At 39.9% G+C, this 27,441-nt stretch overlaps 1 protein-coding gene across 1 annotated transcript in view; it reads right to left on the bottom strand.

Moving 5' to 3' along the window:
- ptprsa (protein tyrosine phosphatase receptor type Sa) overlaps positions 1-26,948 on the bottom strand; it is a 131,566-nt gene extending 104,618 nt beyond the window's left edge. Inside the window, exons 1-3 of the mRNA XM_030728129.1 lie at positions 26,821-26,948; positions 11,064-11,209; positions 8,858-8,999 (exon numbers count right to left, since the gene is read on the bottom strand). Of these exons, the coding sequence (XP_030583989.1) occupies positions 8,858-8,999; positions 11,064-11,209; positions 26,821-26,917 (385 nt within the window). The 5' untranslated portion in view covers positions 26,918-26,948. The remainder of the gene's footprint in view (positions 1-8,857; positions 9,000-11,063; positions 11,210-26,820) is intronic.
- Positions 26,949-27,441: the final 493 nt, after the last annotated feature.

Here is a 27,441-nt window from a genome sequence, read left to right as displayed (position 1 = left end):
ACAACAGACCTAAAGACATCAGAAATGTGTCACACACACCAATGTGCATAATGCATACTTGCAGACACTTTTGGAAACAGATTCTCTCTCTTTCTCACGCGCACAATTGTTCTGGTTTCACTACTTTAACTCATTTTTCATCAAGACTGCCCAATGCTCTGAAATCCTCTTTTAAAATACACACAACTGAATAATAATTTCAACCATTAAACATTGCTCCGCACTTGCAGGCAGCCTCGATTAGATGTTTCTTGTAGCTGCTCATGAGATTTAAACAACAATTTAAAGGAATTCTGGACAACTCCTCCCTAGAAAATTGTTCAAAACTTTTTCGGATATTTGCAGGATACCTGCTGAGATGGAGAGCAGCTGTGAATTCCATTTGTACACAGCTTTTCTTACTCTGCACTAATACCCAAGACAGCAAGTCTCTAGAAAACACTGCAGTTTTTTTACACTTTCATGTATTGCTATTATGCCTCTTCTAAGTGAATGTAAAAGTTGCCGTGATGGAGGAACCAGACTTCGTAGGCTTTTACTCACAGCGAGGATGCCTCTACAAGCCACACTTCCACACTCATCTCCTTAACTGGAACAAATAGCCAGTGTTTGCAGTTATTACCACAAAGGTCCACTTACTCCAGTCTTGCCTATGTATGATTGAACCTTATATTTTTTTAAAAAAGGAAACTAAAACTGTTTGCGCATTACTAGCTTAGTTTATGTTTGTCTGTTTGTCTAGATTATGCTCAGACCCCATTTTATATGTAATCAATTCAAAAATCCTGCTAAAACCAATGCAACACCAGCTTTTTCTCACAAATGTATGCAATAGTGAGAAAATGTAATTTCAGGAAGTTACAAAAACCCAAGGGGACATAAAACTAAAACTATGGGTAATATTTCATAGCTCTAAGTGCGGGTTTGTGCTTGTTAGGCCCATACAGGGAATACTGATGAAATGAACAGCAAGGAGGAGAAATTTTTTGTTTTCTCTCTTATTGCCTTCTTCCCTTCTGTTGTAGCCTTGGTTCAAGCAAAAAAAAAAAGAAGAATCAAATTGCATCACAGACATCATTGGGAGATTTCACATTTTTAAATTTTTTTTTTTCTCAACTCCCATTGCAAGCACATTCATACTTAAAACCACAAAGATGGTAACTTTTCATAAGCTAACCTTATGTAACATCAGCCTAACCTTCAGTCTTTGGTCCTTTTCCAGCCTCTTCCACGGTTCCATTTTTGTTTTCATTTCATTTCCTTCACTCTTTTTTTCATCACTGTATAAAACATCTGCATTCTCTATTTGCTGCTGTCCACTATGACAGGTTGCACATTCTCACATTTCCTTTTGAATTACAAAAGAAAACAAGAAGGAATGAGAACAATGCGCGCAAGACGAGTAAGAGGAGAAAGCAGAGAGCTGACAGCATATTGTTAAAGAAATTATGTGGAAGGGACAAAAAAGGGTAGATGGTAAATGGAAACCAAAGGTGAAGTGGGATTTTTCCTATTTCTATTGGTCATCTCAGTGGTCAGTAAAACTAATCCAAACCCCTCCACCCACCACTACTCCAACCCACCCAATCTAATCACTACAACCCCCCAAGCACCCAATTCACAGTTCTCTACCCTTCTCAAATAACAAGGTATCCAGAACTCACAGGGCCTGATTGGTGCACTGACTGTGTGTGCATCAGGACACCGAATCCCATTAAAATTTGCCATTACCTGCTCCTGCATGAGAGTGGCCAATTTGCAGACACCCCAATCAAACAGTAGTCTCACAATGCTCCACTACTCTCTGGGTAATAGTGGGTGTGCCCCGAACATAAACCACATAGTGCGGCTCTGTGGCGAGTGAGTTTTCAGTCTTGAAATGGTACATGCAACTTTTGCTGACCCAAATCCATTGACGTGGAAGAATTTTGGCTCAATTGTCTTTAAAGCGTTGCTTCGGTTCATTGACATTTGCGGGCATTCACTCATGCACAGCTCTCTTAAAGTACCACCACAGCATTTCAGTCAAGCTGAGGTCTGGACATTGACTGGGCCAGTGCAACACCTTGATTCTTTTCTTTTTCTGCAGCCATTCTGTTGTAGTTTTGCTGTCCTGTTGGATGACCCATCTGACCAAGCTTTATCTGTTAGACATATTAACTCTAGAATACTTGGTACACAGAGGAGTTCAATGACTGCAAGGTGCCCAGGGCCTGTGACTGCAAAACAAGGGCTAATCACCACCCCTCCACCAACGTGCTTGACAGTTGGTATGAGCTATTTGTGCTGATATGCTTTGGTTTTGTCTGTCCAGATATCTAGTGGTTTGTTTAGATGCAACTTTGCAAACCAGTTGTAAACAGTTGGCTGCTACTAATCCTCTTTATGCCTATGGAAGCAGTAAGCATCTACTTGGTTTTTCCAATAAAAACTATTTTTTTCACATAATTGTGTACATAAAAGATAGATGCAGCATCTGAACAGTGAAGTAAGTGCAGAAGTAGCTTATACTTTTAATGGGTGGCAGGGCGTGACTTGCAAAAAAACTGATTTATAGAAAACTAGAAAATAGTGCAATGCCTTTGCAGTAAACATTGACCATTTTCCTGGTGAGGTTATGGGCTCAATCAGGCCATTCTGAATAGCAGAAGTTTGTTTTGTAAATAATGTTTCTAGTTTAAAAGGAGGGTATGCTGACTCTCTCAAGCCTTATCAATCACCAGGTATTCGTTAACGAGCATGCAGTGTTTCTCAGTCAAAAAGATAAAATGGTGATGGAAATGTTCACAATGATGAGGCTTCACCTGTACCTACTGTACCTTAGAAAAAACAATAACACAGAATTTAAGGAGGCAAGGTTAGGGCAGTGAAGTGACTTTAGGAGGGTTTAAAAGTGAAACTAATGGCAAAAAAAACAGTTAAGACATATTTTAGCAAAATTGGTGATTTGGATGGAAACCAGGCACCTTGGCATAGGGAAAGCAAGATGATTAGAAAGGTCTGGGAGACTGTGAAGAGAGTCATGACAGAGACAGATAAGTCTGATTGATTCCAGCTGTTTGAGCGTGGCAAAAGAAAATAAGAAGGCTGTGAATGGGACTGGTGCAAAAGCAGCTTATAATGGTCCTGGCCAGTTCTGGTGTGTGTGTGTGTTAAGGTAAGGTTTTAGTATTCACTTATTGAAACCACTCAGCAGCTAAGCCTTTTTCTGATCTGTTTGAGGATACTCTAAAGTCAAAGACAGACACATATCTTACATATTTTTTCTGACATTAAAAAAAAAGAAAAAGAAGAAGAAAAAAATTGAATATCAGACCCAATTTCATCAATCACAGTTTTTGCTTCTTGGAATGCCTCATGGGAGACTTCATTTGCAACAGTAATCACAGGGCAAAACACTGCAGCACATAAAAAGATGAGCACACAAAGCGGGATAACGCCTCACGCTCCCCTCACAACAGCATGAGCTGACAGCATCCCAGTGGCAACTTTTCCTTACTTCTAAAACACTATCTCTCCCTCCCACCCCTCCACTCATAAAAGACAAATCTTAAAATCTAGAAAAAAAATAATAAAAGTAAAACATAGCAAAAAGCCCACAGCAAGCTACAACTTGTGTCACATCTCAAGAGTTTGCTTCATACGGCGGTCCCTCACCAAGGACTCCCAGAGGACTGTGAGCAAGTCTTACTGGAGCCAGATGGCCCTGATCTTAGGTATTCAGCTGCTGCAGTAACAGCCAAGGAGGTGTCACAGTCAATGCAAAACAGAACCTGCCATTGCCACCAATAAACACATGCACACACAAACAAAGAAGAGACAACAGAAGAGAATGTGGGGTACTGTCACAGTACAGCATAAAAAAGACCAGGCTTAAGGTTAGACTGCACATATTTTTTTGATTAAAAAAAAAAAGAAATGTCTTATCCTGTATGTGCAGATATGCTTGTAGATGAATGAGCAGTATTCATAAGGTGTGGTTAGCTGCAGGTATATAGGTGGTAGCATTTCAGACAAGAATTGAAATGTGAGTTTGGTGGACACTGTGCTGTTGCTAATTTTCTTTCAGACTCCAAGCAAATCCCATATGCTCTCATGGCAGATGAGTTCTCAGTATGGCAGAGAAAGCTATATTGCAGTCTTTGGTGTGTGTGCTTATCAGTTACAGTGCATACTGTCCAAATAGACTGTGTGGTGTTACTCTGAGTGAATATTTTTTTGTTCTATATGTATTCAAGTTTAGTCATGTGTATATATATATATATATATATATATATATATATATATATATATATATATATATATATATATATATATATATATATATATATATATGTGTGTGTGCGTGTGTGTGTGTGTGTGCGTGTTAAAGCATTACAATGAGACACGAGCCATGTAAATGTATTCAAATGTGGGGATGTGGATGCCTCTGTGCATACAGCTGTATATTCTCACAAATGTGCACTATGGCTTTTTCTGGCCAAGTCACCCATCACGGCGACCCATTTTCAATCTCCCTAGATCCCAGACCACATCCCTATGTTTACTGCGAATGTGTCCCTTGTGCCTTGTGCCATATCCCATAATCCTTTGCCCCAGTGCCAAGAACCAGTGTTGGGCTATTGTCCTCCTCACCTGTTCTGTGTTGCCAATCGCCTGCAACACCTCCTGCTTTCTCCCTTCATCTTTGGCCAGCTTTTCTCCATTTTTTTTCCTATGGTTTGCTCGACTTCCATCTCTACTTGCATTCCTTCCCTTCATTCAACCTCTTTTATTGCATCACGTTTTTTTCACTTAACTTTACACCTGAATGAAACTATAACATGCTAAAATTCCATATTTTCCTTTTTCCTAATTTGCCTTTCCTTGTTTCCTTCTCAACACTTGACAGATTAATGCAGGGCCCCCAAAACTCATTACGGATGGAAAACAAAGAGATTGTACTGCTCTGTTCCTCTGACACTCATCTTGCACATTCACTCCCATCATCACATTCTCATCCCTCCTTAAGTGCTGGGTCTTGCCTGGGCAGGAGAGTTGCCGTCTTCCTCTGGGCTCAAGAGGAAGCCTTGTTGAGCTGATTCCAATAACTTTTCATTTTCCTTCTGCTCCTGTGGACTGCCCTGGGTTTGCTCTGTGCTCTTTCATGGAGCCACAAACACACAAGTACACACATACTCATGTGCACATGCCAGGACTTGTTCAAAATCTGGTGTGCTTGTTTTTATTTTTCCTGTTTGAATTTTTAAATCTGTCAATGTACCTACACTTTTTTAAGTTAATTTGGGTTCCAACTCTGGATTATAGTCAGGATATTTAGTATTTTGACAGATACATATATATTTCTTTACAGGCCCTAAGCTTCAGCACATTTAATTTACCTTAAAATAATTAATGCATTAAATAAAAAAAAAAATATAAAGTCACCTAAAAAAGCAGGATATAAAGTCCTTTAAACATGTAGGCCCGGTTTCCTGTACAGTGATTATGTCTAATCCTGGACTAAATACTTTTTCCTATTTTGGTCTTCATTGACTTTTTACTTTTAGTCTAGGACCATGCTTAATCCATGACTGGGAAACCGACTGATAGGGCCCTAAGTTCAGGGCTTCAAAAGTCACTGGAAGTCACACAAAATCCTTGCACTTCAAATTTCTAATGAGGAACAAAGACAATTCCTAAGCTAAGAGAAGAGGAACTGTTGTGGATGACATCATGTTTCATATTTCTGCAAACAACAACATGTTCTGTTTCAATCTAAATGGAAACTCTTTGGGTACCCAACCCAAACATATATAGTTGTGTAATGTGCAAATTATCTAATTCGGGAACCTAACATGTCAAATGTTTGGCATTTCTTCTTGCAAAATCACCTAAATTATTAATCACTTCTTGAAAAAGTTGCCAACCAATCAAATGGACATTTGCAGCTCTATACCTGGGAGATAACCCCCCCAAAATAGCACCCAGCCAAATGCTTCTGGGGTTGTTTCTAACAATAACTGACTGAAGGTTCTGGGCCAGGCCTCCAAAATACCCCGACCACACACACACACACACACACACACACACACACACACACACACACACACACACACACACACCCTCCATCCCAATGCCTGTGGATGTGACAGCCAAGGCGGCCTAGCTTGTGCACTGCCAGCCAGCAATCGCTCAGCTTTATCCAGCCCTGGAAACATGGCAGATGGCAGTAGGAGAGAACAGAAGAGGAAAAGGACACTATACGTGTGTCTGTGAGGCAGACAGAGACAGGTAGAAAAAGAGAGAAAAAGGTGTAAGTATTGCCTCTTTTCCATTAGTACCTACCCAGCTCAACTTGACTCTACTCGGTTTCAGTCATTTTCCATTACAATCGAGTGCGAATGCAATATGGGTAAGGTCATTATAGCAAGGCGACTCAAAAGTCCTGTTACATCATTTGTATGAGACACCAATACAAACGGTCACTCCAGCTAGCTCCCTCTGGATTCTGTCATAAGCCACCAAGCACAAAAACTTCTGCACCTCGTCGTTGGACACACAGTGTTGCACAGTGTTGGTTAGTGTGCAGCCATTTCCGTCGTTGCCAGGTTTTTAAAACAGCAGGTTTTTTATTCTTGTGAAGGAGTCGCTCTTATGACTCATCTAGTGAAGTCACTCCCTGGCCCATCGGTGGCATGCAGTCTGTTAATGCCACATTTTTGGCTCGACTTAGCTTGCTTGGAACTCCAGCTGAGTAGGTACTTAAAAAGTACCTGGTACCAGACATTACCACCGCACTAGTGAAAAAGAAGCATAAGTAACCATATGCTTGATTGTCTACGATACTATCCCTCATCACCTCCAATCCACTGTTAAATAAATGGTTTAATATCGTTAGTGAATCTAAAGTAGCGGTATTTAGCAGCATATCAGTAAAATGGAAATGAACTTTTTCAGTGTGTGTGTCTCCGGGCATATCTGTCAGTCAATGTGCTATGACTGACTGTGGATGACCAATCAATCCATTTCATTAAAAGGGTTTTCAAAGCTAGGTTCTGCTCTTGCATGAATGACAGATGTAATAGAATCTAATAGAAAAAAAGAATGCTGTACCCATAAATATACATCAATTAGTGTGTATTTAGGTCTTCCAACAAATTGATGCATTCTCGGAAACATAGAATTAATCCATTAAAAAAAAAAAACATAGGAGCCTGCATCGTTTTGTGGAAGCTACCATGTTACTCTGCCATCTTGAATACAGTGGCTGAGCTGGACATCACCCTTCCTCCTGATCAAGTTTTATGTATGCGGCTAGAGACCAGCCACTTACGTAGTATACCTTATATAAGTTACTTTTAATCTAAAGATCACAAATAGCTCTTTCAAAATATATGACCATCTAACATTTGTGCATGCATATTTTCATCATTCTCATTATGTCGTTCTCATCTTCCACCACAGCTCTCTCTCCTCCCTCATATCCACCTCATACTCTAACAGGGCTCTAGCACATGAAAGCATGCATAAAAATGCTCATTTATTCCTGATACTGTCCCAGTTACTTTTTGTCAGCAGATTAGACATGAGACCCGCCCATCTCCAGACAGCTGAAAACGAGCTGGCTAAACAACAGCAGCTGGTTATGAGCTAACATTATGCCTGCTAATGTTAGGTTGGAGTATTAGAAAAATTACACTTTTCAATCTGATAAACAGTTTAATTATATTCTTATATTAGAGTCTGTTCGCTAAGAGTCCAACAATGCTATGGCTATTAATGGAGTGAAACATCGATGAGTGGTGGTTTCCGGCTGACGACCCTGAAATCGACCCACTGGCACCGTTGGAGGTGTGCCAGGCAGCAATGCCCAGCAGGTAAACCATCACCTGTGCCTATATGTAGATCCACTTTAAAGAAAGTTTCACTAACCCCGGCTAACAGCAGCTAAGAGAAGATAACAGCGGCAACAGAAGCGGCACTTATGAAGAGAAAAATTTATGATATCTTCAGCAGCTCAACTAAGTATTGCTGTCATTGTACAGAAGTGAGTTTTACTGAGTCATCGACTTGTACAGTATATGACTCCTTTCACAAACGTTTACAGCCTCTTTTAGCGTAAATAGAAGTGGCCACCTGGCATATTGACCACTGAGGTACTGACAGCTTACAGCTGCTACAAATGAACGGCGGCCAGAGTTCTTAGTCCTACAGCGGCTACCATAGCTTGAATCAGGAGGGGTAAGAAAACAGAATTCAATCTGCAATCTACTGACATCCATTGGTGATATTTTATACACTCTACCTAATAAAGGTGTGTTGCTTCTTCTGTAAGTGAGTATGAGCCTGTTTTAAGTCTGTGATAATCACCTGTACAAATGCTTTAAGAAATAATTGTCCATATTTTTAAAATTCTACTTTAATTTTTCTTTAGTGAGGATTAACCTAAACCTTTCACTTTGCTTCAGAACTACTCAGTAAGTGAAACCTTCTACAGATGTCAAATATGGCTTTACCAGACATTATAAAATCACTTCAGGAAAGTCGTGTTAAGCAACTAACAAATTTATATCAAATCCTAAAGAGCCTAGTTATCTAGCATCTATGGCTGAAGCCAAAAATGTCTTTTTCCAAAGAAGCAAACAAATAAATAATACAAAATGAAAAAAAAAAAAAAAAAAAAGAGTAGGGTACTATCTACAGAAATTTCAAAACAAAGAGCCTTCAAAGTTAACCCTCAACACTGGAAATTGCAGGGCAAGATCTCCAAGTCAAGATGTCATCATAAAAAAATCGTTTGAGCTCATGGACTTTCACTTTCATGATTAATTTTGTAGTTACTCCTCTGCACTCTCTTACATAATGCAAGATTTACCTCGGATGATGGACAGCTTGGCACTGACGGTAATCTCGCCCTCGCTGTTCTCAGCCACGCACTCGTAGATGTTCTCATCACGAGGAGCTCGGAGAGGCTGGATTCTCAGAACAGCGCCGGCACCCTCGTCAAACTCGATGGTCTGTGGGGTTGAAGTGTAGGGAACATAATTCAGTTGGGAAAATGTGTGATTTGGACTGAAATACTACTACTTTAACCTGAAGCAACATAGTGTAGACAACTACGGCAAATCTGAGGAGAACAAATTCCTCAGATTTCCTAAAGAGATACAAGGACGGGAGCGTCACTGGTGTCCTCAAAATGTAAGAAATCAGTTTCAATTCCACCAAGATATCATTGGATGGAAATGTACTATGTTGATAATCTTTTATAGCCTGAGGTCCTTAAAAAAAAAAAAAAAAAAAACATAAGCAAACATGCTCTCTCTCCAAACATGGTGTGTGCTTTGCGATTTGATCTGTTGATTTGATCTGTAATTATGCCCTGTGTTCTCTCTAAAGCCTTTTGTTTTGAACCTTGTTAAAGAAGCCTCTTCAAAACAAAAATTGGACAACAATCAGAATACTGAACAGAAGAGAGCGATTTGGTTATGATAAAAAATTATTCATTATTATTATGCTTAAGAAGGGCAATGTAAACAGTTGTGAGAGACTGACAGCAGGGCAGTTCTGACACATTAATCACAGAAACTGCCCCCTGGCCAGCATTTAAATGGCCTTGTTTGATCTCCCTGAAAACCAGTACATCAACAGGCATGTATCCTGAAGCAATGAGCTGAACTTCAAGACTTGGGTAAAAGACTAGAATTCAAATTATGGAAGTTCTCAGTTAATTAGCCCTTGCTTTTAATATTTCCAGTGCTTTTCTCTTTCGCTCTCATTCTGGATGTACGAAGTGTCAGTGTAGGTGGTCAGACTGCCAGTCTCACAGCAAACCTACTCTTCCAGTATCTGTCCTTCCTCACAGAAGCTTACACCATCTCAGCCAAGGACTCACTGCTGTGAACTCTGAGCAAAGCATGACTATAAGATGCAAGTACAAGTCTTCAGCAGCCCTGCTGCTCCACTGTTGCACATCTCAGGGCTGAGCTGCTAATTAGGCTAAAAACACTGCAGAGCACGGCATCATGATTGATATCAAAGCAGCTGTCTAGAGGGTGGAACAGAACCCCCCCCCCCAAAAAAAAAAACATGACTACTTCAAAACCCTTTTACAATTTTTTTTTTTTAATGATAAATGGAGAAAAAGAAGCGTCCGTTCTGGCGGGCTCCTTCATGCCCTTGGCTTTGTTTCCCACTTAGCATGCAGAAGAGAACATACAAACACAACTTGTCTTTTAATTTTGTCCTCAGTGGAGATGCTGATCTCCCCCTGTCGATGGTGCCATTTTTGCTTTTTAGCCCCTCCCCTGTGGCTGCTTTCATGCTGCTCTGTGGGTGTCTGTGTGTACATGTGTGTGCATCTCCGCACTGTCACTGTCATCATTGTTAACGAAAGCAACTTTTTAATTAAGAGACACTGAGCATCAATCAAGACTTTTAGAGATGCCATCTGGGATGCCTGCCGAGAAGTGAACAACAAACATCATGAATAACACGCAGAAACATTCACACAGACAGGGCTGTATGCTGGAAAAAGACAAGAGTGAAAAAATGTCACAACAGCAGAGACACGCAAATGCAAAAACAGAGGAATGAGAGGGTTCTGCATTTCACGACAGACCAGTTGCTACTAGTGGACTAGCATACTGCTTAAAGGTTAGAGAAGCAAGCCGATGAAGACACTGGTAGATGCCATCAACAACAATTTCCAGCTTTACTCCAAAATGTTCCAGTAAAGATTATTTTAATGCTGACATGCAGTCACAAAGTAAATGTATAGTTAGGGCCATCATTTTTTGAACAGTGACACACATTCCGTAATTTTGTCTCTATACACCAGCACAGTGGAGCACTCTACGCATAAACTCTATGCATAAACGTTGGCTCTAATTCATAAACAGTTAATGCAATATATTTATTAAATTCTTGAATTAAAGCTGAAAGCCTGCACTTCATTCACTTATTAATTATTTGATTTAAAGACCAGTGTAAAGAGGCACAATTACAAAAAAAAAAAAATCAATAAATCAAAGAACATTTAGAGTGCAGGCTGCACCAATAAATAGCAGGTTTCACTGACTTACCTCTATACGCTGGGAGTTCACCTTCTTTCCTTTTTTGTTCCAACTAACCTTTGGCTTGGGGTCACCTGTTGCCTGGCAGACAAAGGAGACCACACCCCCCGAGACACCAATCTGGTCAACGGGAACTTTTGTGAACCGTGGTTGTGCTGAGGAGGGAAGACAGCAGAGGGAAGACAGAAAGAGGGAGGGGAAAAGAGGGAGATACATTAGCAGACAATAAGACAAACCTTGCACCACTGGAGCTAATGCCATTTCCATAATTACATTTCTGAAAATACAGACTTTTAAATCCCAGTCTAAGTGCATGCATCCATACAAGTAAACAGTGTCACATCAATCTCCACTTGACTCTTCTCTTTCAGTCTCTTACTCTTCCCTCTATAGCTGCATCTAGTCTTACAACATCAGTGTTCTGCCATGCTGTGTATAGATCATTGTGATGTGAATTTGCATGTGGAGTCTGTGCCAAGGTGCTGATGACTAGCAGCTTAAAATGATTACACAGTGGGAAATAGACTATGCCCTACGATTCTACCAGTGTTTGCAGTAAGCACATCAGAAAAGGTCATTAAAAAGATAAGACAGTAAAAGTGAGTTTTTGCTTTAATTTGATGCTATTTCAGTGCTTAAAATGATTTTTCCTGCTTGACAGAGTATGGCAGTGACAAAGCCACTTCAGCAGTTCAATTCTTACTTGCGCTAAAACATACTAAAAATTGATCTGCCCGGGAAGATCGATGCTTTAGCCCATCAAAAGTTTGTAATTTTAGTGCTTTTGGAGCTGGAATCCCCCCCACCCCGTGCTTGGGTTGCAGCAAGTTCAAGACAACAAGTCTGATAGAAGGAGAGAAAGAGAGAGAAAACAGAGTCCTGGGGAACTCGTTAAAACTGAATCGTACAGATATGTGGGAATGATCAAACGGCCAGCGCGTAACGTCAAATTAATAATTAAGGGACCATGGGCCAACACCAGTCTCCAGGCACTGCTAAACACATATGAAGGAGAGTTCCTGCATTCATTATCGGGTAAAGAGATATATGCAACTGGAGAATGAGGTAAGGAGAAATAGTGTGAGACAAGAGGAAGGAAAGGAAAAAGGGCGAGTGTATAGCCTCAGGAAAGCAGAGGCACTACATGCAAAGTTTATCTCACTGCCCTCAAATAGCAATCCAAATGTATCTGATGCAAATATCACAACATCAAACACATGCTTAGCTTAACTCGTAATTGATATCTCAGTAATGGCATTCAATAATGGCTTTCACAATTTCCCCAACCAGCTGAATTATTAGGATGAGTGCTTAGAAACATAATAAACATTAAAATGTGTTTAATCCTTAAAATAATCCAAAGTAAGAAAATCATGACCTTGATTTGCATGCTTACATAGTCTGCACACTCAAAGCTGCTGCAAAACGCACCATAAATGGTGAAGTGACAAAAAGAAAGATTGTGAGTTATACTGTTAATAACTATTAACAGTAATTTATAGCTGAAAACATTACTAAATAATACTATTTTTTATTAATGTTATTTTTCTTTTATCACGACAAGTGTTTGGCAGAAAGGGTTCTCCACCTGCAGATGAGCAGTTTTTCTCATCTTGCTGCTATTTTTGTCTGCCTTACCATCCTTATTTATTAGGCATAGTGGTGCACGCATAGCTCAAGGGATAGAGCACGGCATTAACTACAAGGCTAGTGGTTTCCATAACATCATTTTAAAAAAGTGTAAATGCTATTGTAAGACTTAAAGATTTATAGTGCTAACTTGATAAAATATCTTCCTTCCAGGCTGTGAGAGTTGGATATCGACACAGTCCTCACTGATCTAAATAAATCAACCAAAATGCAACACTGAAACTTCCATTTTTATAAGCAGTATGGGCCGAGTTTCTGCTTGAGAATTATTTTGTTTGAAAATACTGATTCTTACTCTTTTGATGATAAAAAAAAATTCTTGGTCTTCTCTAACTCCAGCTGTCTTATATATCTATAAAAACATCCTCTAGTGAAGTCACATTCCTTGACGCAGTATAAATATTTCCCTAACAAAATCCCAGCATTTCAGAAAGATTTTAAGAAATAATACAATTATGCAAGCAAATAGTTGAAAAAGTTCAGTAATATGCAGTAGCACTAACTGAAGAAGCTTCTCCTATATTTATCATACATCTACAGCATACGTTTTATAGACCAGCTCATCATGAATACAAAACTAATGTTGCTTAATGAACTATTTTAGAATTTAAACATAAATAAATTTTAATTATTCAAACTATTTCTCTTGTAGGAAACATACTGACTAAAAGATGCTCTACAGTGTGTAATATCAAAACAATGAAGGGAAGAAAAGAAAAATCAAATAACTTTCTTCTGTTTATTTCACAGGAGTATATTTCCTTTATGCGCCGGTAAAGGTTGTGGTATGATACAGGTACCATATCCTTTCTTCACCATCAAGGACCAGGCCTGCTTTATTTGTGTGGTGCATACAATGACCCCTTTTTGGCATTTTACACTTTCAATTTCCATTCCAAAACTGCACAACACAGCTTTACACAACGCAGCTCCTCTGCATTTGACCTCCCTTGACAATGTGCTCTCTGTTGAGACAGAAGAGGGATTTACACAGATCAAGCCTGTGGCGGTGGTTCTGCTGAAGGACAGCATTCTTTGATTAGTTTTCCCCTGGACCATTTGACATTTCCACTCAGTCGCCATCTCCACCTCTCTCCATCTAGGTTGTGAGAAATGTACAATAAATGTGACTGTTTGCATGTGTGTCTGAATTTAACTCCTGACGCATTCAGAATTTTCTCATAGTGTACTATACATAGTTTTCAATATTGTCTCAGGAACATTTAAATTAAGCAAGGCAGCTGGGAAGCTGGGAGGAAAAAAAATGGATAGAAAGAAAAAGAATGTGACCGCTGGGAATGACTGAAGGACAAGTGCAGCAGGAGGTGGAGAGGTCAGCGGCAGAGGAGAGTAGAGAAGGTGACAGGAGGTCCAGAGACTCGAGGAGAGGCTGTAAAGAGAGAGTGGAGGACAGAAAGTGCTGCATATTTCAACAGAAAGAAAAATTTCATAACTTTTACTAACTCTTGCTCTTTTTTTTTGCTATTTGCCATTTTAGATTTTTTTTTCACATGAGCTCATATGCTCTTCTCTAGAGCCAATTCTAATACTACACTCCCCTCCAAAAGTATTGGAACAGTGAGGCCAATCCCTTTATTTTTGCTGTAGTTTGAAATCATCTGGGTTTGAATCATAAAAGTCAATATAGGACAAAAGAGCAACATCTCAGCTTTTATTTCCAGGAATTTCCAGGTAACACCTTTTGTCTGAACCTACCCATTTTTCTTGTGAGCAAAAGTATTGGAACAGATAAACTTAAAAAGCTTTTCCAGGCCTTCACTGCAGCCTCTTTCAGCTGTTGATTTTCAGGTGTTACTCCCTTCAGTCTCCTCTTTATCAGGTAAAATAGGGCTTAAGTCTGGAGATTGACTAGGCCACTCTAAAACCTTCCATTTCGTGCACCTGATGACCTCCTTTGTGTTTTTTGTATCATTATCTTGCTGCATGATGAAGGATCTTCAAATCAGTTTGGTTGCATCTTTCTTTAAATTGACAAACTGTTTCTGTAGACGTCTGAGTTCATTGTACTGCTGCCATCATGTGTGACATCATCAATGTTGATTAATTAGCCTGTCCCAGAAGAAGCCACGCGAGCCCAAACCATGATATTACCTCCACTGTGTTTCACAGATGAGCTCGTATGTTTGGGATCCTGAGCAGATCCTTTCTTTCTCCAAACTTTAACCTTTCCATCACCTCGGTAAAGGTTCATCTTTGTCTCATTAGTCCATAAACTTTTGTCCCAGAATTTCTGAGGCTTGTCTCTGTACTTACTGGCAAATTCCAGCCCAGCCTTCCTGTTCTTCTTGCTAATTAGTTGTTTGCATCTCTGCCGAAGCCTCTGTACTTTTGTTCATGAAGTCTTCTGCGAAAAGTGGATTGTGATGCTTTCACTTCTGCCCTCGGGAGGTTGTTGCTGATAACACTAACAGTTGGTTTAGGGTCTTCATTTACAGCACTTACAATGTTTCTGTCATCAACTGCTGTTGTTTTCCTTGGTCTACCTGTTCAACATCTGTTACTTAGCACACCAGTGATGACTTTCTTCTTCAGGACATTCCAAACAGTTGTACTGGCTATGGCCAATGTTTGTGCAATGGCTCTGATTGATTTTCCATCTTCTCTCAGCTTCACAATTGCTTCCTTGTCACCCACAGACAGCTCTCTGGTTTTCATGTTGGTTACTCCTCTAACTATAAATGCACAGTCTGCACAGGCAAAACCAGAATCTGATACTGAGTGTAGACATTCAGCACTATTTACTGTTTGAATAATCATTGTAACAGGACACACCTGGGCAACAACAGGTACATTTATAATGACTCTCATCTAAAGCAACATTCAGTAATGATGAAAGGAAAGGAGTGACCAGGTCTTTGTACATTTTCTGAATAGAAGACATCCATTGCTGGGAGACAAAATAAAAAATGTAAAACGCAGCTAAGAATGTCTGTCACGGCCACCAGCCCAGCTGTAAGGCAACACTTACAGCTTGACAAAAGCTAATGCTAGTGCTCGAAAATGAGAAGCCCTTCTGCTAAAGGTGGTGTGTGTGTGTGTGTGTGTGTGTGTATATGTAAGACACAATATCCCTTTCATGTTGAGGACATCTGTGTATGGCCTATAGATCTCACTGCTGTCACAGGTTAATCTCTGGGCGTCACTGTTCGCAGAGACATGCATCTAAAATTCTAGCTCTATAAAGATTACTGCAAGCCATAAAAATGCATATATTATATCCTACTGCCTGAAACTTTTGTCACATACTAAGTTTTGACAAAAGTTTTAGCTTTAGCTCTGTTCTCCTTTGCTCTTTTTTTTTTTAGGCTTTTTTTTAGGCTTTTTTAGACTTTACTCTTCTCACAAAGTGAGTTTGTGTTCTTTGAAAGTCAGCAGCATTAATTAACTTCCAGACAATTCAGGTTAAGTAAAGATGTCTGCAATAATTCATTTAGGTGGACTCCCAAATTAATTTAATGTGGTTCTCTTTTCAAGAAAAATACTGGACAAGCTATTAAAGTGTGTTTAAGACAATATAGAAATACAATTAGTGGTGGGCAAACGTCTTTTGTTGAGGTGTCTCTGAGTACTGATTTTCCACAATATGTGCCTGTGTCCATATGTTGGAATGCACTGGCACTGGCTGTAGGCCTTGTGAATGTCTATAAAGGTGCAGTTACTACAGGTATGTAGCGTGTGACTGTGTGAACTCTGATGAGCATAATTAACCTTTTGTTCTGTTTTCCCCAGCTGTGATCCTGTGGGCTTTTGCTGCCAGTTACCACTGACTTTAAGTTTGATTTGAACTTTGCCAACACCAGTAATTGCAGGGTAAGAAAGGTTGAATGGAGCCTGGATTTAAAGTGCTTTGCAATAATGAGTAATGGCACAGAGCAGCCCATATCAACAGATAAAATTGTTCAGTGTTTCCTGCATTGAATGGCCGCATGCTATGACGATATGATCTGCCACCAGTATCAAATAATATAAAATCTAGTTCAAAAGCTGCAAGTCACTGCCAACCTTCTCGTTCATTAATGCTACATTTAGCACCAAATCCTCCAGGCTTCCTTTGGTCTGGTGGGTAAAAACAGCATTCAGTTGACTCTTTTGAACTAGTATGCAGGTTTTATTGCACTTCTATGGCTGTAAGGCAACTTGTATAAGAGTCTCCACATACTGTTGTCCGTTCTTTTACCAGAGAGGACATTGAAAGGACACTGCACCCATAGAGGTCATTTGTCCCTTCTACCAAAGTCTCCCTCTATTCACTAAGCTTCTCCCTCAGACAGACTGAGGTACAGCACTGCCTAGATAAGTCTTTATCTGCCTGGCAGGGAGACATGGCCTGAGCTAAAATAACCAGCAATAGGGGCCCAGCTATCTTCACAAGGCCCCGAGAATAGAACAGATCCACGCAAACAAGACTGGATAGAAGGAGGGGGAAAAACTCACACTGTGCACACAGACGCTTGTTTAGCTAATACAGCAACCACCTGCTACTGGCCGCTACCTCTGTTGGACCCGATAACAGAATACACCAGCACTGTGATTATAAAGTGGTGGAGAGTGGGAGGTGGGAATGTGAATATGAGACGGCTCCATTTACAGTACTTTACTGTTGTCGTTTGGTGGGGGAGCAGGGGTATAAGAGGAGGGAGGGGACTGGCTTTATGACTAATACTGTAATTGATGGAGGAAAGCTTCTCGGGTCATAAATAGGAGCCATTATCCTCTGAATTAGCAAAGTGGGAGACAAAATGATGCACAGCCATTCAGTGATTTGCAGAGAATTGGTAAAGGGCACTTGTTATCCATCTTGCTACAAATAGGTATCTTTCACAGCACATTGGACATTTACCAGCAACGTCTAAAAAGTACATTTGGTACTATAAGAGGTATTACAACTAGCAAACCAATTTCACTTGCTCTTGGCTTCTATAGGATCCTGAGAAATGGGTTGTCAGGGTGGAGATGCAGATTAGGATGACATTAACTTTATTATTTTCTCTTCTTCCATTTTTTTTTTAAATGCCAATTTACTCATAATGAATTAAAAGTGCATATGTGCAAGTAAATGCACATATTTTCATCCTGCTCACGATTCTTTTATCTAAGCAGACACTCTAAAGCCTGTCTGGCAGGTATAATCTTAAGTCCACTTTGGTCTGTTTACAAGGTGCATGAGAACAATACAGACCACAGTGTGTTACTAATTTAAAGAAGTCAATTTAGTTAAGCTAAACTAAGATTAAACTTTATTTTCGTGTTACCCAAACAGCAGACACATGACATACAGGGGAGCAGTCAATACAGATTACTTGGGGAAAAACAACCAATGAATAGAAGGTGGAAATTTAGCATTTGTGTAAGACTTAAAGACTTAAAAAATTAGACACAGACTAGCGTGTGTTTCGACTGTAAAAAAAAAACATCTTGCTAGGGCAACTGCTGGTCTCTCTTCACTGTGGGATGTTTGTGGGTGCAGACTGGGGCTAAGAGAATCCAAGGCGGTAGCAGACTTGCATGACTTAGCCATAGCAGTCACGGGGTGAGTAAAAGAGAGTGGAAGCTGACAGCCTGGGTGAGTGACCTGAGACAAGGTCAGCTTCAAGCAACCTTTAATAACCCTTCACAGGTTCCCCTATGGAAGCCCTGTGAGTTTTCCTTCCTCTAGAGCTTGTTAACTGAAACCGCCCTTTTAGTCATGTTATCTGAAGCTGTTTTAAACAATGACTAAATTTAAACTTTGAGGAAGAAGCAAAAGGCCACCACTTCAAATGAAATGGTTGCACTTGGTTTTAACACACACAAACAAAAAGAGCTTCCTTGCAAAAATGAACGCAAAATAGTTTCATTCCAAATGTTTAGTTTTCATAGCCACCAGAAGCCCACATCGCACATTTAATTCCCTACATTTGTGATACTTTGTAAGCTACACTATGCAACTATATGCACTATATTGCCAAAAGTATTCACTCATCTGCCTTCACACGCATATGAACTTGAGTGGCATCCCATTCTTAATCCATAGGGTAAGATAAGATAAGATAGTGTTTATTTGTCACACGCGCAGTTATACACAGTACAATGCACAGTGAAATGTATTTTGTACCTGCAACCATATATACACACACATATAAATAAGAAGGATAAAAATAAAAATAAGTAATTCACACTATACACTATATACTATACACTATACACACTTTTACATAGAATTATAGAATATTATATTTACATAGTGCAATAATGGTCCAATTTAGGGCTCAGAGTTGAGCAGACGGATGGCTTGTGGGTAAAAACTCTTCTTCAACCTTTCAGTCTTAGCCCTCAGGCAGCGGTAACGCCGGCCTGATGGGAGCAGGGAGAAGAGAGAGTGTCCGGGGTGGCTGGGCTGTTTTAGGATCTTCATGGCCCTCAGCCTGCACTGCTTGGTGTAAATGTCCTGCAGGTTGGGGAGGGTGGTTCTGATGGTCCGTTCAGCTGAACGAACCACCCTTTTTAGGGCCATGAAGTCCTGCTTGGTGCAGTTTCCCATCCAGGTGGTGATGCTCCCACGCATGATGCTCTCGATGGTGCAGGTGTAAAAGTTCCTGAGCACCTTGAGTGGGAGCTTGAAGTCTCTCAGCCGCCTGAGGAGAAACTGTCCAATATGTCTTGGTATGCTGAAGCATTAAAAGTTCCTTTCACTGGACCTAAGGGGCTGAGAACAACTCCTGAAGAACAGTCCCACACCATAATCCCCCCTCCACCAAACTTTACACTTGGCACAATCCAGTCAGACAACTACCGTTCTCCTGGCAACTGCCAAAACGAGACTCATCCATCGGATTGCCAGATGTGAAAGTGTGATTTGTCACTCTGGAGAAGACGTCTCCACTGATCTAGAGTCCTGTAGCACCCTGCTATACAGCACTGCATCCGACACTGTGCATTGCACTTGGTGACGTAAGGACTGGATGCAGTTTCTCAGCCATGGAAACCCATTCCATGAACCTCTCTACGCACTCTTCTTGAGCCACATGAAGTTTGGAGGTCAGTAGCGATTGACTCTGCAGAAAGTTGGTGACCTCTGTGCACTATCAGGGCATCCGCTGACCCCGCTCTGTCATTTTATATAGCCAACCAGTTTGTGGCTGTATTGCTGTTGTTCCAGTTTTTTATATCACTAAGAGTCTGACTGAGAAATATTTACTAGTGAGGAAATTTGACTACTGGTTGCACGTGTGGCATCCTATCACGGTACCAGACCAGCATTCACTGAGCTCCTGAGGATAACCCATTCTTTCACAAATGTTTGAAGAAGCAGTCTGCATGCCTAGGTGCTTGATTTCATACACCCGTGGCCATGGAAGTGACTGGAACACCTGAATTCAATGATTTTGATGAATGAGTGAATACTTTTGGCAATATAGTGTATATCATAAGGCCATAAAGCTACCATCTACCAATCCTGGACCTGACTAAAAACCTTGAACTTTATCAACACACACATATAGTATATGGATAGAGGAACACAAAAGAAAGACAGGTAGATAAATAGATCTTTTTAACCAAATGCGCATTCAATTGAATGCAAGAATAGACCCACACATGCAAACACACACCCTTCAGGCTTAAACAACCAAACCCCATCAATCAGGGCTGATTCTCACAAGCTGCCTGGGCAGGGGCCATCACTATGGAAACCAAGCCTTTACTTAAAAACCGCCTTGCTTTGTCTTGTCTGAAGGTTTTCACACATAATCACTGCCAACTGAGCCCAGCAGGCCAAGGCAAAAAAAACTTGAACCAGACAAGAAAACAAAAAAGGGAAAATAAGACAGAAGAGAGAAAAAGTTAGGTCTGCTATTTGTGGTTAGAAAACTGTAAGTTAAGATCAACTATCATTAGACACCCGCAAGAGAAAAGATGTAAACATTTTCATCTCCAGCCACAGAGCTGGTGTGTGACGCAGGATATTTTAACCTCTTTCCTTCTTTCTTTCTTTCCAATAATACATGATATAATACGAGCTAAATTGTGCAAATCTCCAGCATATATATATATATATATATATATATATATATATATATATATATATATATATATATATATATATATATATATATATATATACACACACACACACACACACACTAAAGGGCATTTTGGGGTTATATTCCATTCCTAGGCAGCCCTTACCTTGACAGAAGTAAGGCTAATTGGAATTCTGTCTTGGGGCAGCTGGGGTGCTAAGCAAGTTTCTGATGCCTTGATTGAGCAGGGAGTGAAAATTGTGTCTCAAATTCTTCCTTTCAGAAAATAAAAGAAACAAAAACTGAAGACACATGACATTACTTCTGGATAATTGAAAAACAAAGAACAAGAAACAAGACTTATGCAAAGATACCATCACATGAGACATTTCTAAAAGCAAGTAATGAAAATATGTCTCTGGAGTTTCTGTCACTTATTTAATAAAATAATCATTTTAAGGCCAGCAGTGCAGGAGGCATCTAAAAATACGCTTGCATGCAAACCACTGCATCACTTAGTGTGCTATATTTGTTAACTCTACTTGTTGACCACTTCTTAGCAGTCCATGGGGAATTGCGCAGGATGTGGGAACCCAGGATTAAAAAAAAACAACAAAAAAACAAAAAATGTGTAGAGTGTAGGTACCCAGAGATGAAAAACTGCCTGACCACACTGCTGTCAAAGCACAGCAGCATTTTTTTAAAAAAAAGAATGGCACACTTATAATATGCACAAATTGGTCCCACTGAAACCATTGTTGGAGGCTAAAGTAAAAAGCTAAAGTCACTAAGTATCCTTCAGCCCATTGGAAATAAGTAGGTGTGATTCCTCAGAGAGAGGACGGAAATTAAGCTTAAGTATGTGCCTGATTTCAAAATGGCCACAGAGCGCACACGGGTGAGGTGAAATGAGAACAATTTTGTGTCATTTAGAGACTCACTTGAGGCAATTGACACTTGTTGGCTCATTAAATGAAGAGGACACCTCAAATTGCCAAAGGTGTTATAGGTCTGATCAAAACAAAAGACAAAACACAAAAGAGGATAAAGGAAATGGAATGAGAACAGGGTCTGGCATTTCAATGAAACCAAAACACGACAAGCCAAACATGTCCTCTATCTTTCTCTATATTTAAATCAATGTATATGCAAAGAAAAACACCTACATTTGCAGCCTTAATTAAGGCTCATATAGTCTGAGAAAATTGGAACAGTGCAGCATTCTCATAATTAACTTAAATTAACCATTACAGCCAGCAGTGACGTTTTGGCTAATACTGCTTTTTTGTTTGTTTGTTTGTTTTGTTTTAGTTTTTGCTTTTGCCACTGAGGAACAACAGAGGAATATATGAAATGACTGAAAAAACCTCCCCCAAACAACTGGGACCACACTTGCAAAGAAAGAAAAGAAAAAGAACACTTCTTGTACCATTAAATTAAAGCATTTCTGTCTACCAGTTCTAAATGTACAGCTCAGAGAATTCAACTTCTAGTCAGCAGCAGCAGCAGCAGGCTTCTTCAAGCAGAGATTTATGCCTGTAACTCAATTAAAAATTAACTTGTTTTCTTCTCGTTCAAGAGGGGGAAAAGTGCGTAGAGTAAACACAAGGGCCCAGCATGCAACAGCAGGGTGTACATAAAGTTGAATTGACAGAACTAAATCGAGAGTCTCAAACATAATTTGACTGGAAAAAGATAAGGAGTGAGTGAGGCGGCGAGAAAAAGAAAAACTGAGAGAAACAAGAAGCGAGAAACCAAGAGGTGAAGATATTGGAAACAAGAACAAGAAAATGTTCTTCACTAAGGGGCTTCATTTTTTTTTTTTTCCAATTGGCAGCTTCAAAGAAATATAAATAATTGAACACCCTCACCCCATCGCTGAGAGTTCTGGCCAATTACTATTAGAAGTCCTTTGCCAAGAAAGCTACATTTGAGAACTCTTAAGAGGCAAAAAGAGAGGAGGAGGAAGAAGTGAAGAGGAGGTGAAATGCCTAAAAAAAAGATGACAAATATTCCACTCTACCTGTCAAAAACCCATATACGAAAACGATTAAAGACGGTAAGAAAAAGCTATATATCAAAAAAGGAATTAAAACTTTGAACTTGAACGTAAAATAAGCTTCTCCAAAAAAGCAAAACAAAACAAAAAAATAGTTCTCTAAATATATGAAAGCAGAGTCTAACTCAAAACAATAATCCACATGAACATCTAGTGACAAACTAAGGGAATTGTCAATTTAGGAATTAGTAATTAAAGTAAATAGTCAAGTAAAGGTTATTCATAAAGCACTTTTCACAGACATGTAGTCATAAAGTGCTAACAAAACAAATTAAAAACTAGGGATAATCACAATAAAAAAATCAAATGGCACAGCTATTATACCTGAAGTTTAAACACTAAGACTGCTTTCGGCTGCTCCCTTATTCACACGGGCTTGCTCCGTATGTTTAATTTGGCAGATTTCTTTTTCTTTTTGAACACTAGATAACCTTCCTGACGCAACCCCAGAGGGATCTGTGTCTCCTCCCGGGAATGAACCGAGCTCTTCTACTTGTTAGGTGAATCTGTAACCCACTACAGTACTAGCCAAGCTGAAATTTAAACACTCATGTTACAAAATGGTGAACACTTCTCGCTAGAGCTAAACTCACATGTAATGGATATCTATGTATATAAATTGTGACAATCAGTTCTAGCAAGTTATCATATCAGTGCTGGCTCAAAAAGTCAGGTTGGGATCAACAGAGACTGTCTCTAAAGGAAAGCAAACTATAAATTGTTTAAACCAAAGAAGAAAATCACTACACTGCTCCTGCCCTTTTAACCAGAACTGTTGAATATAGTTAAAACTTTGGATTCTTTTGCATTAGATGCTTTTCTACCTTTAATAGGGACTTGAAAGCATCATGAGTTCCACACATTCTGAAGATATGAACAGCCGGTCAGTCATTAATTGTTTATCTTTTTCATTGGTGTAGTGTTTGTATTGTCAGTGTTTTTGAATGAATTGGCTTTATTAAATGAACTTAAAAAAGTGCTCAAACAAATGAAAATAAAAAGAGCATATCACACATAAGCACTGTCATCCAGTTTCATAGCAGTGTCCTAACAAATGTTATATTTCTATAGTTTCTATAGTTTAGCAATATCTTACAGCTTACCTGTGAAAGGGTTCAGGTGTAACTCCACACATAAGCATAATTCAGCTTTTGCACGTGTGTGTGTGTGTGTGTGTGTGTGCGTGCGCGCGCGCATTTCTGTACCTGAACACAAACGTATGCAAATATAGACGTTCACACAAGCCAAGCATTATTGTGGTTGGGGTGGTAGGATTTATTGAGCCATATTTCTTTCTCTTTTGATTAAAAATGTCTCCTTCTCACTGTGATTTATGAGTGTAAATAAAAGGAATGGAGGGCAAGGAGAGACGGAGAGAGGGAGGGGTGAGCGAGGAAGGGATGACATCATGTTTTCAGCTGGGCTTTTCTGCAAAACGGTGGCATCCTTTCAGTCCAGCAAGTGGGAGTGAAAATAATTGGACAACTGCACTACTGGGCTGTGTGTGTGTGTGTGTGTGTGTGTGTGTGTGTGTGTGTGTGTGTGTGTGTGGCTGTGAATGTGGGGGTGAAAGCCATTCAAAGGGAAAGAAGGAAGGTAGCCTGTGCATTTGTGCATATATTTCCAAGCATAATAGTTTGGCCCCCAAAAGAGATGAGAAAGAAGAGTAGAACAGCATGCATGCGTGTGTGTGTCTGTGTGTGTGTGTGTCTGTGTGCATGTGCTTCTTGCCAAAAAAGGGAGAACAACAAAAAAAAAAGTGTAAACATGAGAATGAAACAACAGGACAGCGTGCGGGAGTCTGACAAAAGCAGCAATCATATCTACAGAGTAGACAAAGATGGGCAGAGAGCCCTACTGTTTTGAGAGAGTGACAAAGAGTGAGAGGGTGGGTGACAGTGGTAGGGTGGGGGTGGGGGGCTAATCTCCATCAAAGATGAAGCAGATTGCACTGATTGTTATTTAAAGCAGGGTTAGCAAACAGAGGCCGTGCAGGAGGGAAACTGAGTGGTAATAAACAGTGGGCAAGTGGACAGAAGACGAGAACATTCTAATATGCCACATGTTAAGGAAAAGGGGCTTCAAGACATTCACTTTCACTCTGAATTCGTCTATGGCCTTGCTGTCAGTGAGAACAAAGACATCTGTTTGACATCTGTCTGAGTGTAGTTTTATTTTATATTTTTTTTTTTTTGCCAGCTGAGCTGAAAGACACTCCAATTATGTTACCAGACAGTCAAACTACTGTGCAATCAAAGGGTCGCCTCTGTTGCTACATGAGAAAAATCAAGCGATCATGTCATCATGAACCACTGAGAATAAATTCATTGAATGTCAAAATGGAGATAAAGGAAAAGACGGTGCAAACAGTGTGAAAAAAATTATGTAAGGCAGACAACAAAAATTAGAAATGACCGTGAAACAATATGTGTATAATCGGTTACTTCCCCTTTTAAGGAACATTTTTATTCTCTCTCTCTCTACATTTTTATTTGAAGGATTGTGTCACTTTGATTCCTCATTTCACTGTACAAATATTATACCAAGAGTCAGATGGGGTGGAGGTGAGGGGGAATGTAAGAGTATATCAAATCAAAATGAGACAATGGCCTGCCTTTCCCTAAATAAATACATGAAATATAAACTATGAAGAATATATTACACAAGTACAAATAAACAAGGCTGTCACACTCAAATGCCAATACACAAACATTTAAAAGGCCCGTGCACAAAAATGTACACATTTTTTTGTTGAGTTCATTTATAAATCTTTTATAACATATAGCCCACATAATTCTCCTTATATACTCACTAACTTGTCCACATGCACACATTCAGGCAGGATTTACCGGGGGGGAGCCTTCCTACTTTAGCTCTTGTTCTGTTTCTCTGCAGAGAATCGTCTTTGTTTTGTCTCTTTAATGCTGGTCTGAGCCCATCTTAACGGGGAAATGGTGCAGAACAAATCCTAAGCAAGAGTTGACAGGGTGGGATAACACAGTACTGATGTTCCTCTGTTACTAACTAAGGGAAGTAAGGGAAGACAAACACATACAGACAAATATCATGCCTAAATTAAATAATTATTCTGAGATATTAATGTTTTTTTAAAGCTCATGTCCGTGTTTTCTTGAGTAAAATAAGTGGATTGCAAGAACATCAGCAAAAGTCTAAAATGCCAATTACAGTACATTTACTGTACAAACAGGACGCATCTTAGCCACATTACCCTATCCTCACAATGCCATCTACCAGCATACTTTTGGGTGCATGTAGGCGGGTCGTCTACCAGTTGGAAGGTCGGTGGTTTGATCCCTCGCTCTTCCAGTCCGCATGTCGAACTATTCTTGGGGAAGATCCTGAACCCCAAATTATCCCTGATTTGGCCATGAGTGTGTGCATGAATTTTAGATGAAGTACTTAAAAGGCACAAATGTGTCTATGAATGGGTGAATGAGGCTTGTAGTAAAAGAAAGCGCTTTGCGCAAGAAGCAGTCCATTTATCACTTAAACAATACCAGTGTCCGTACAAGCTGCATTATATATGTAGCTACAGTGGTTTCAACACACAAGTGCCCTCTAACTCAATAGTGGACCTCAATGTATGTTACGTAGACACAAACAAACAAGTCAAAGGGTTACCGTTGCCCGTCTTATGTGCTAGAGCTTGGTAGATATGGCTTTGCTCTTACAACTAAATGTGTTTGCAGTGCAGTTCTTATTTGGCTTTGGTTACTCTAAACAGCTTTTCCTTGATATGATATCAACAATCATTAGCCTACACAGTAACTAAAAGCAATGCTTTTACATGCACACTGAAAAACAAGTGCAAATGTACAATAGCAAAATGCAACAAAAGCATCTCTCTACTGTAAAAAAAAAAAAAAAGAAATTCACCAAAGCTCCAATAATCTCCCTTTTGTGCAATCATGCCCATTTTTAACAAGTTATCACTTATGAGTGATGAACCTATTAAAGGCACTGAAGTTGAGAAGTTATCAATAGTAGCAGAGGAAGTCAATTTCTTGGTACTTACATATGGCGTGGGAGCCGGTGAGCAGCAGTGATAGCAGCAGAGTGATCACAGGCAGCAGGACTGGCAAGGAGAGGTGCAGGGCACCACTGGTGGCCATCTTGGCTCTGGTAGGGAAGGGGGGGGGAAGGGGTGAGGGTAGGGTGGGACTGATCTTTGACCTGGCTGGAGAGCCGAGGCCCTGACTGCGCAAGGACGTTTGGGGTCTTCAAGCAGGACAGCTTGACACTCTGCAAAAGGACAGAAAAACAAATAAATGTGACGACCACAGTGTTATGACCTATTTCATTTCCAAGCAGTCACAAAAGACAAATGACTTCTTAGCATCTACATATTATGACACTAAAGTATCACAACAATTTACCTGTTGGAACACTTCTATAGAAAAAAAAAAGGACATTCTTAGCCCCTCCCAGTTACACGGTGGTGGTTTTACTCACAGCAAAAAAAAACCCCATCAAAAAAACCACTCAGGCTGAGACAATTTGCTGCACTTTTTACAACCCCTTGTTGCTGGTGGAAGTAAGCTAACAGGTTATCAGTGACACAGCTGGAAGTAAATGCACTACATCCCCCAAACCTTTAACATTTCCATCTCACGACCAGTGTTTCCTCACATCCCTG

Source organism: Archocentrus centrarchus, chromosome 4 (genome assembly GCF_007364275.1).
Source record: "Archocentrus centrarchus isolate MPI-CPG fArcCen1 chromosome 4, fArcCen1, whole genome shotgun sequence".
Classification (NCBI taxonomy): domain Eukaryota; kingdom Metazoa; phylum Chordata; class Actinopteri; order Cichliformes; family Cichlidae; genus Archocentrus; species Archocentrus centrarchus.
The sequence above is the reverse complement of the archived record's forward strand: the minus strand, read 5'-3'. Positions and strand labels throughout refer to the sequence as shown.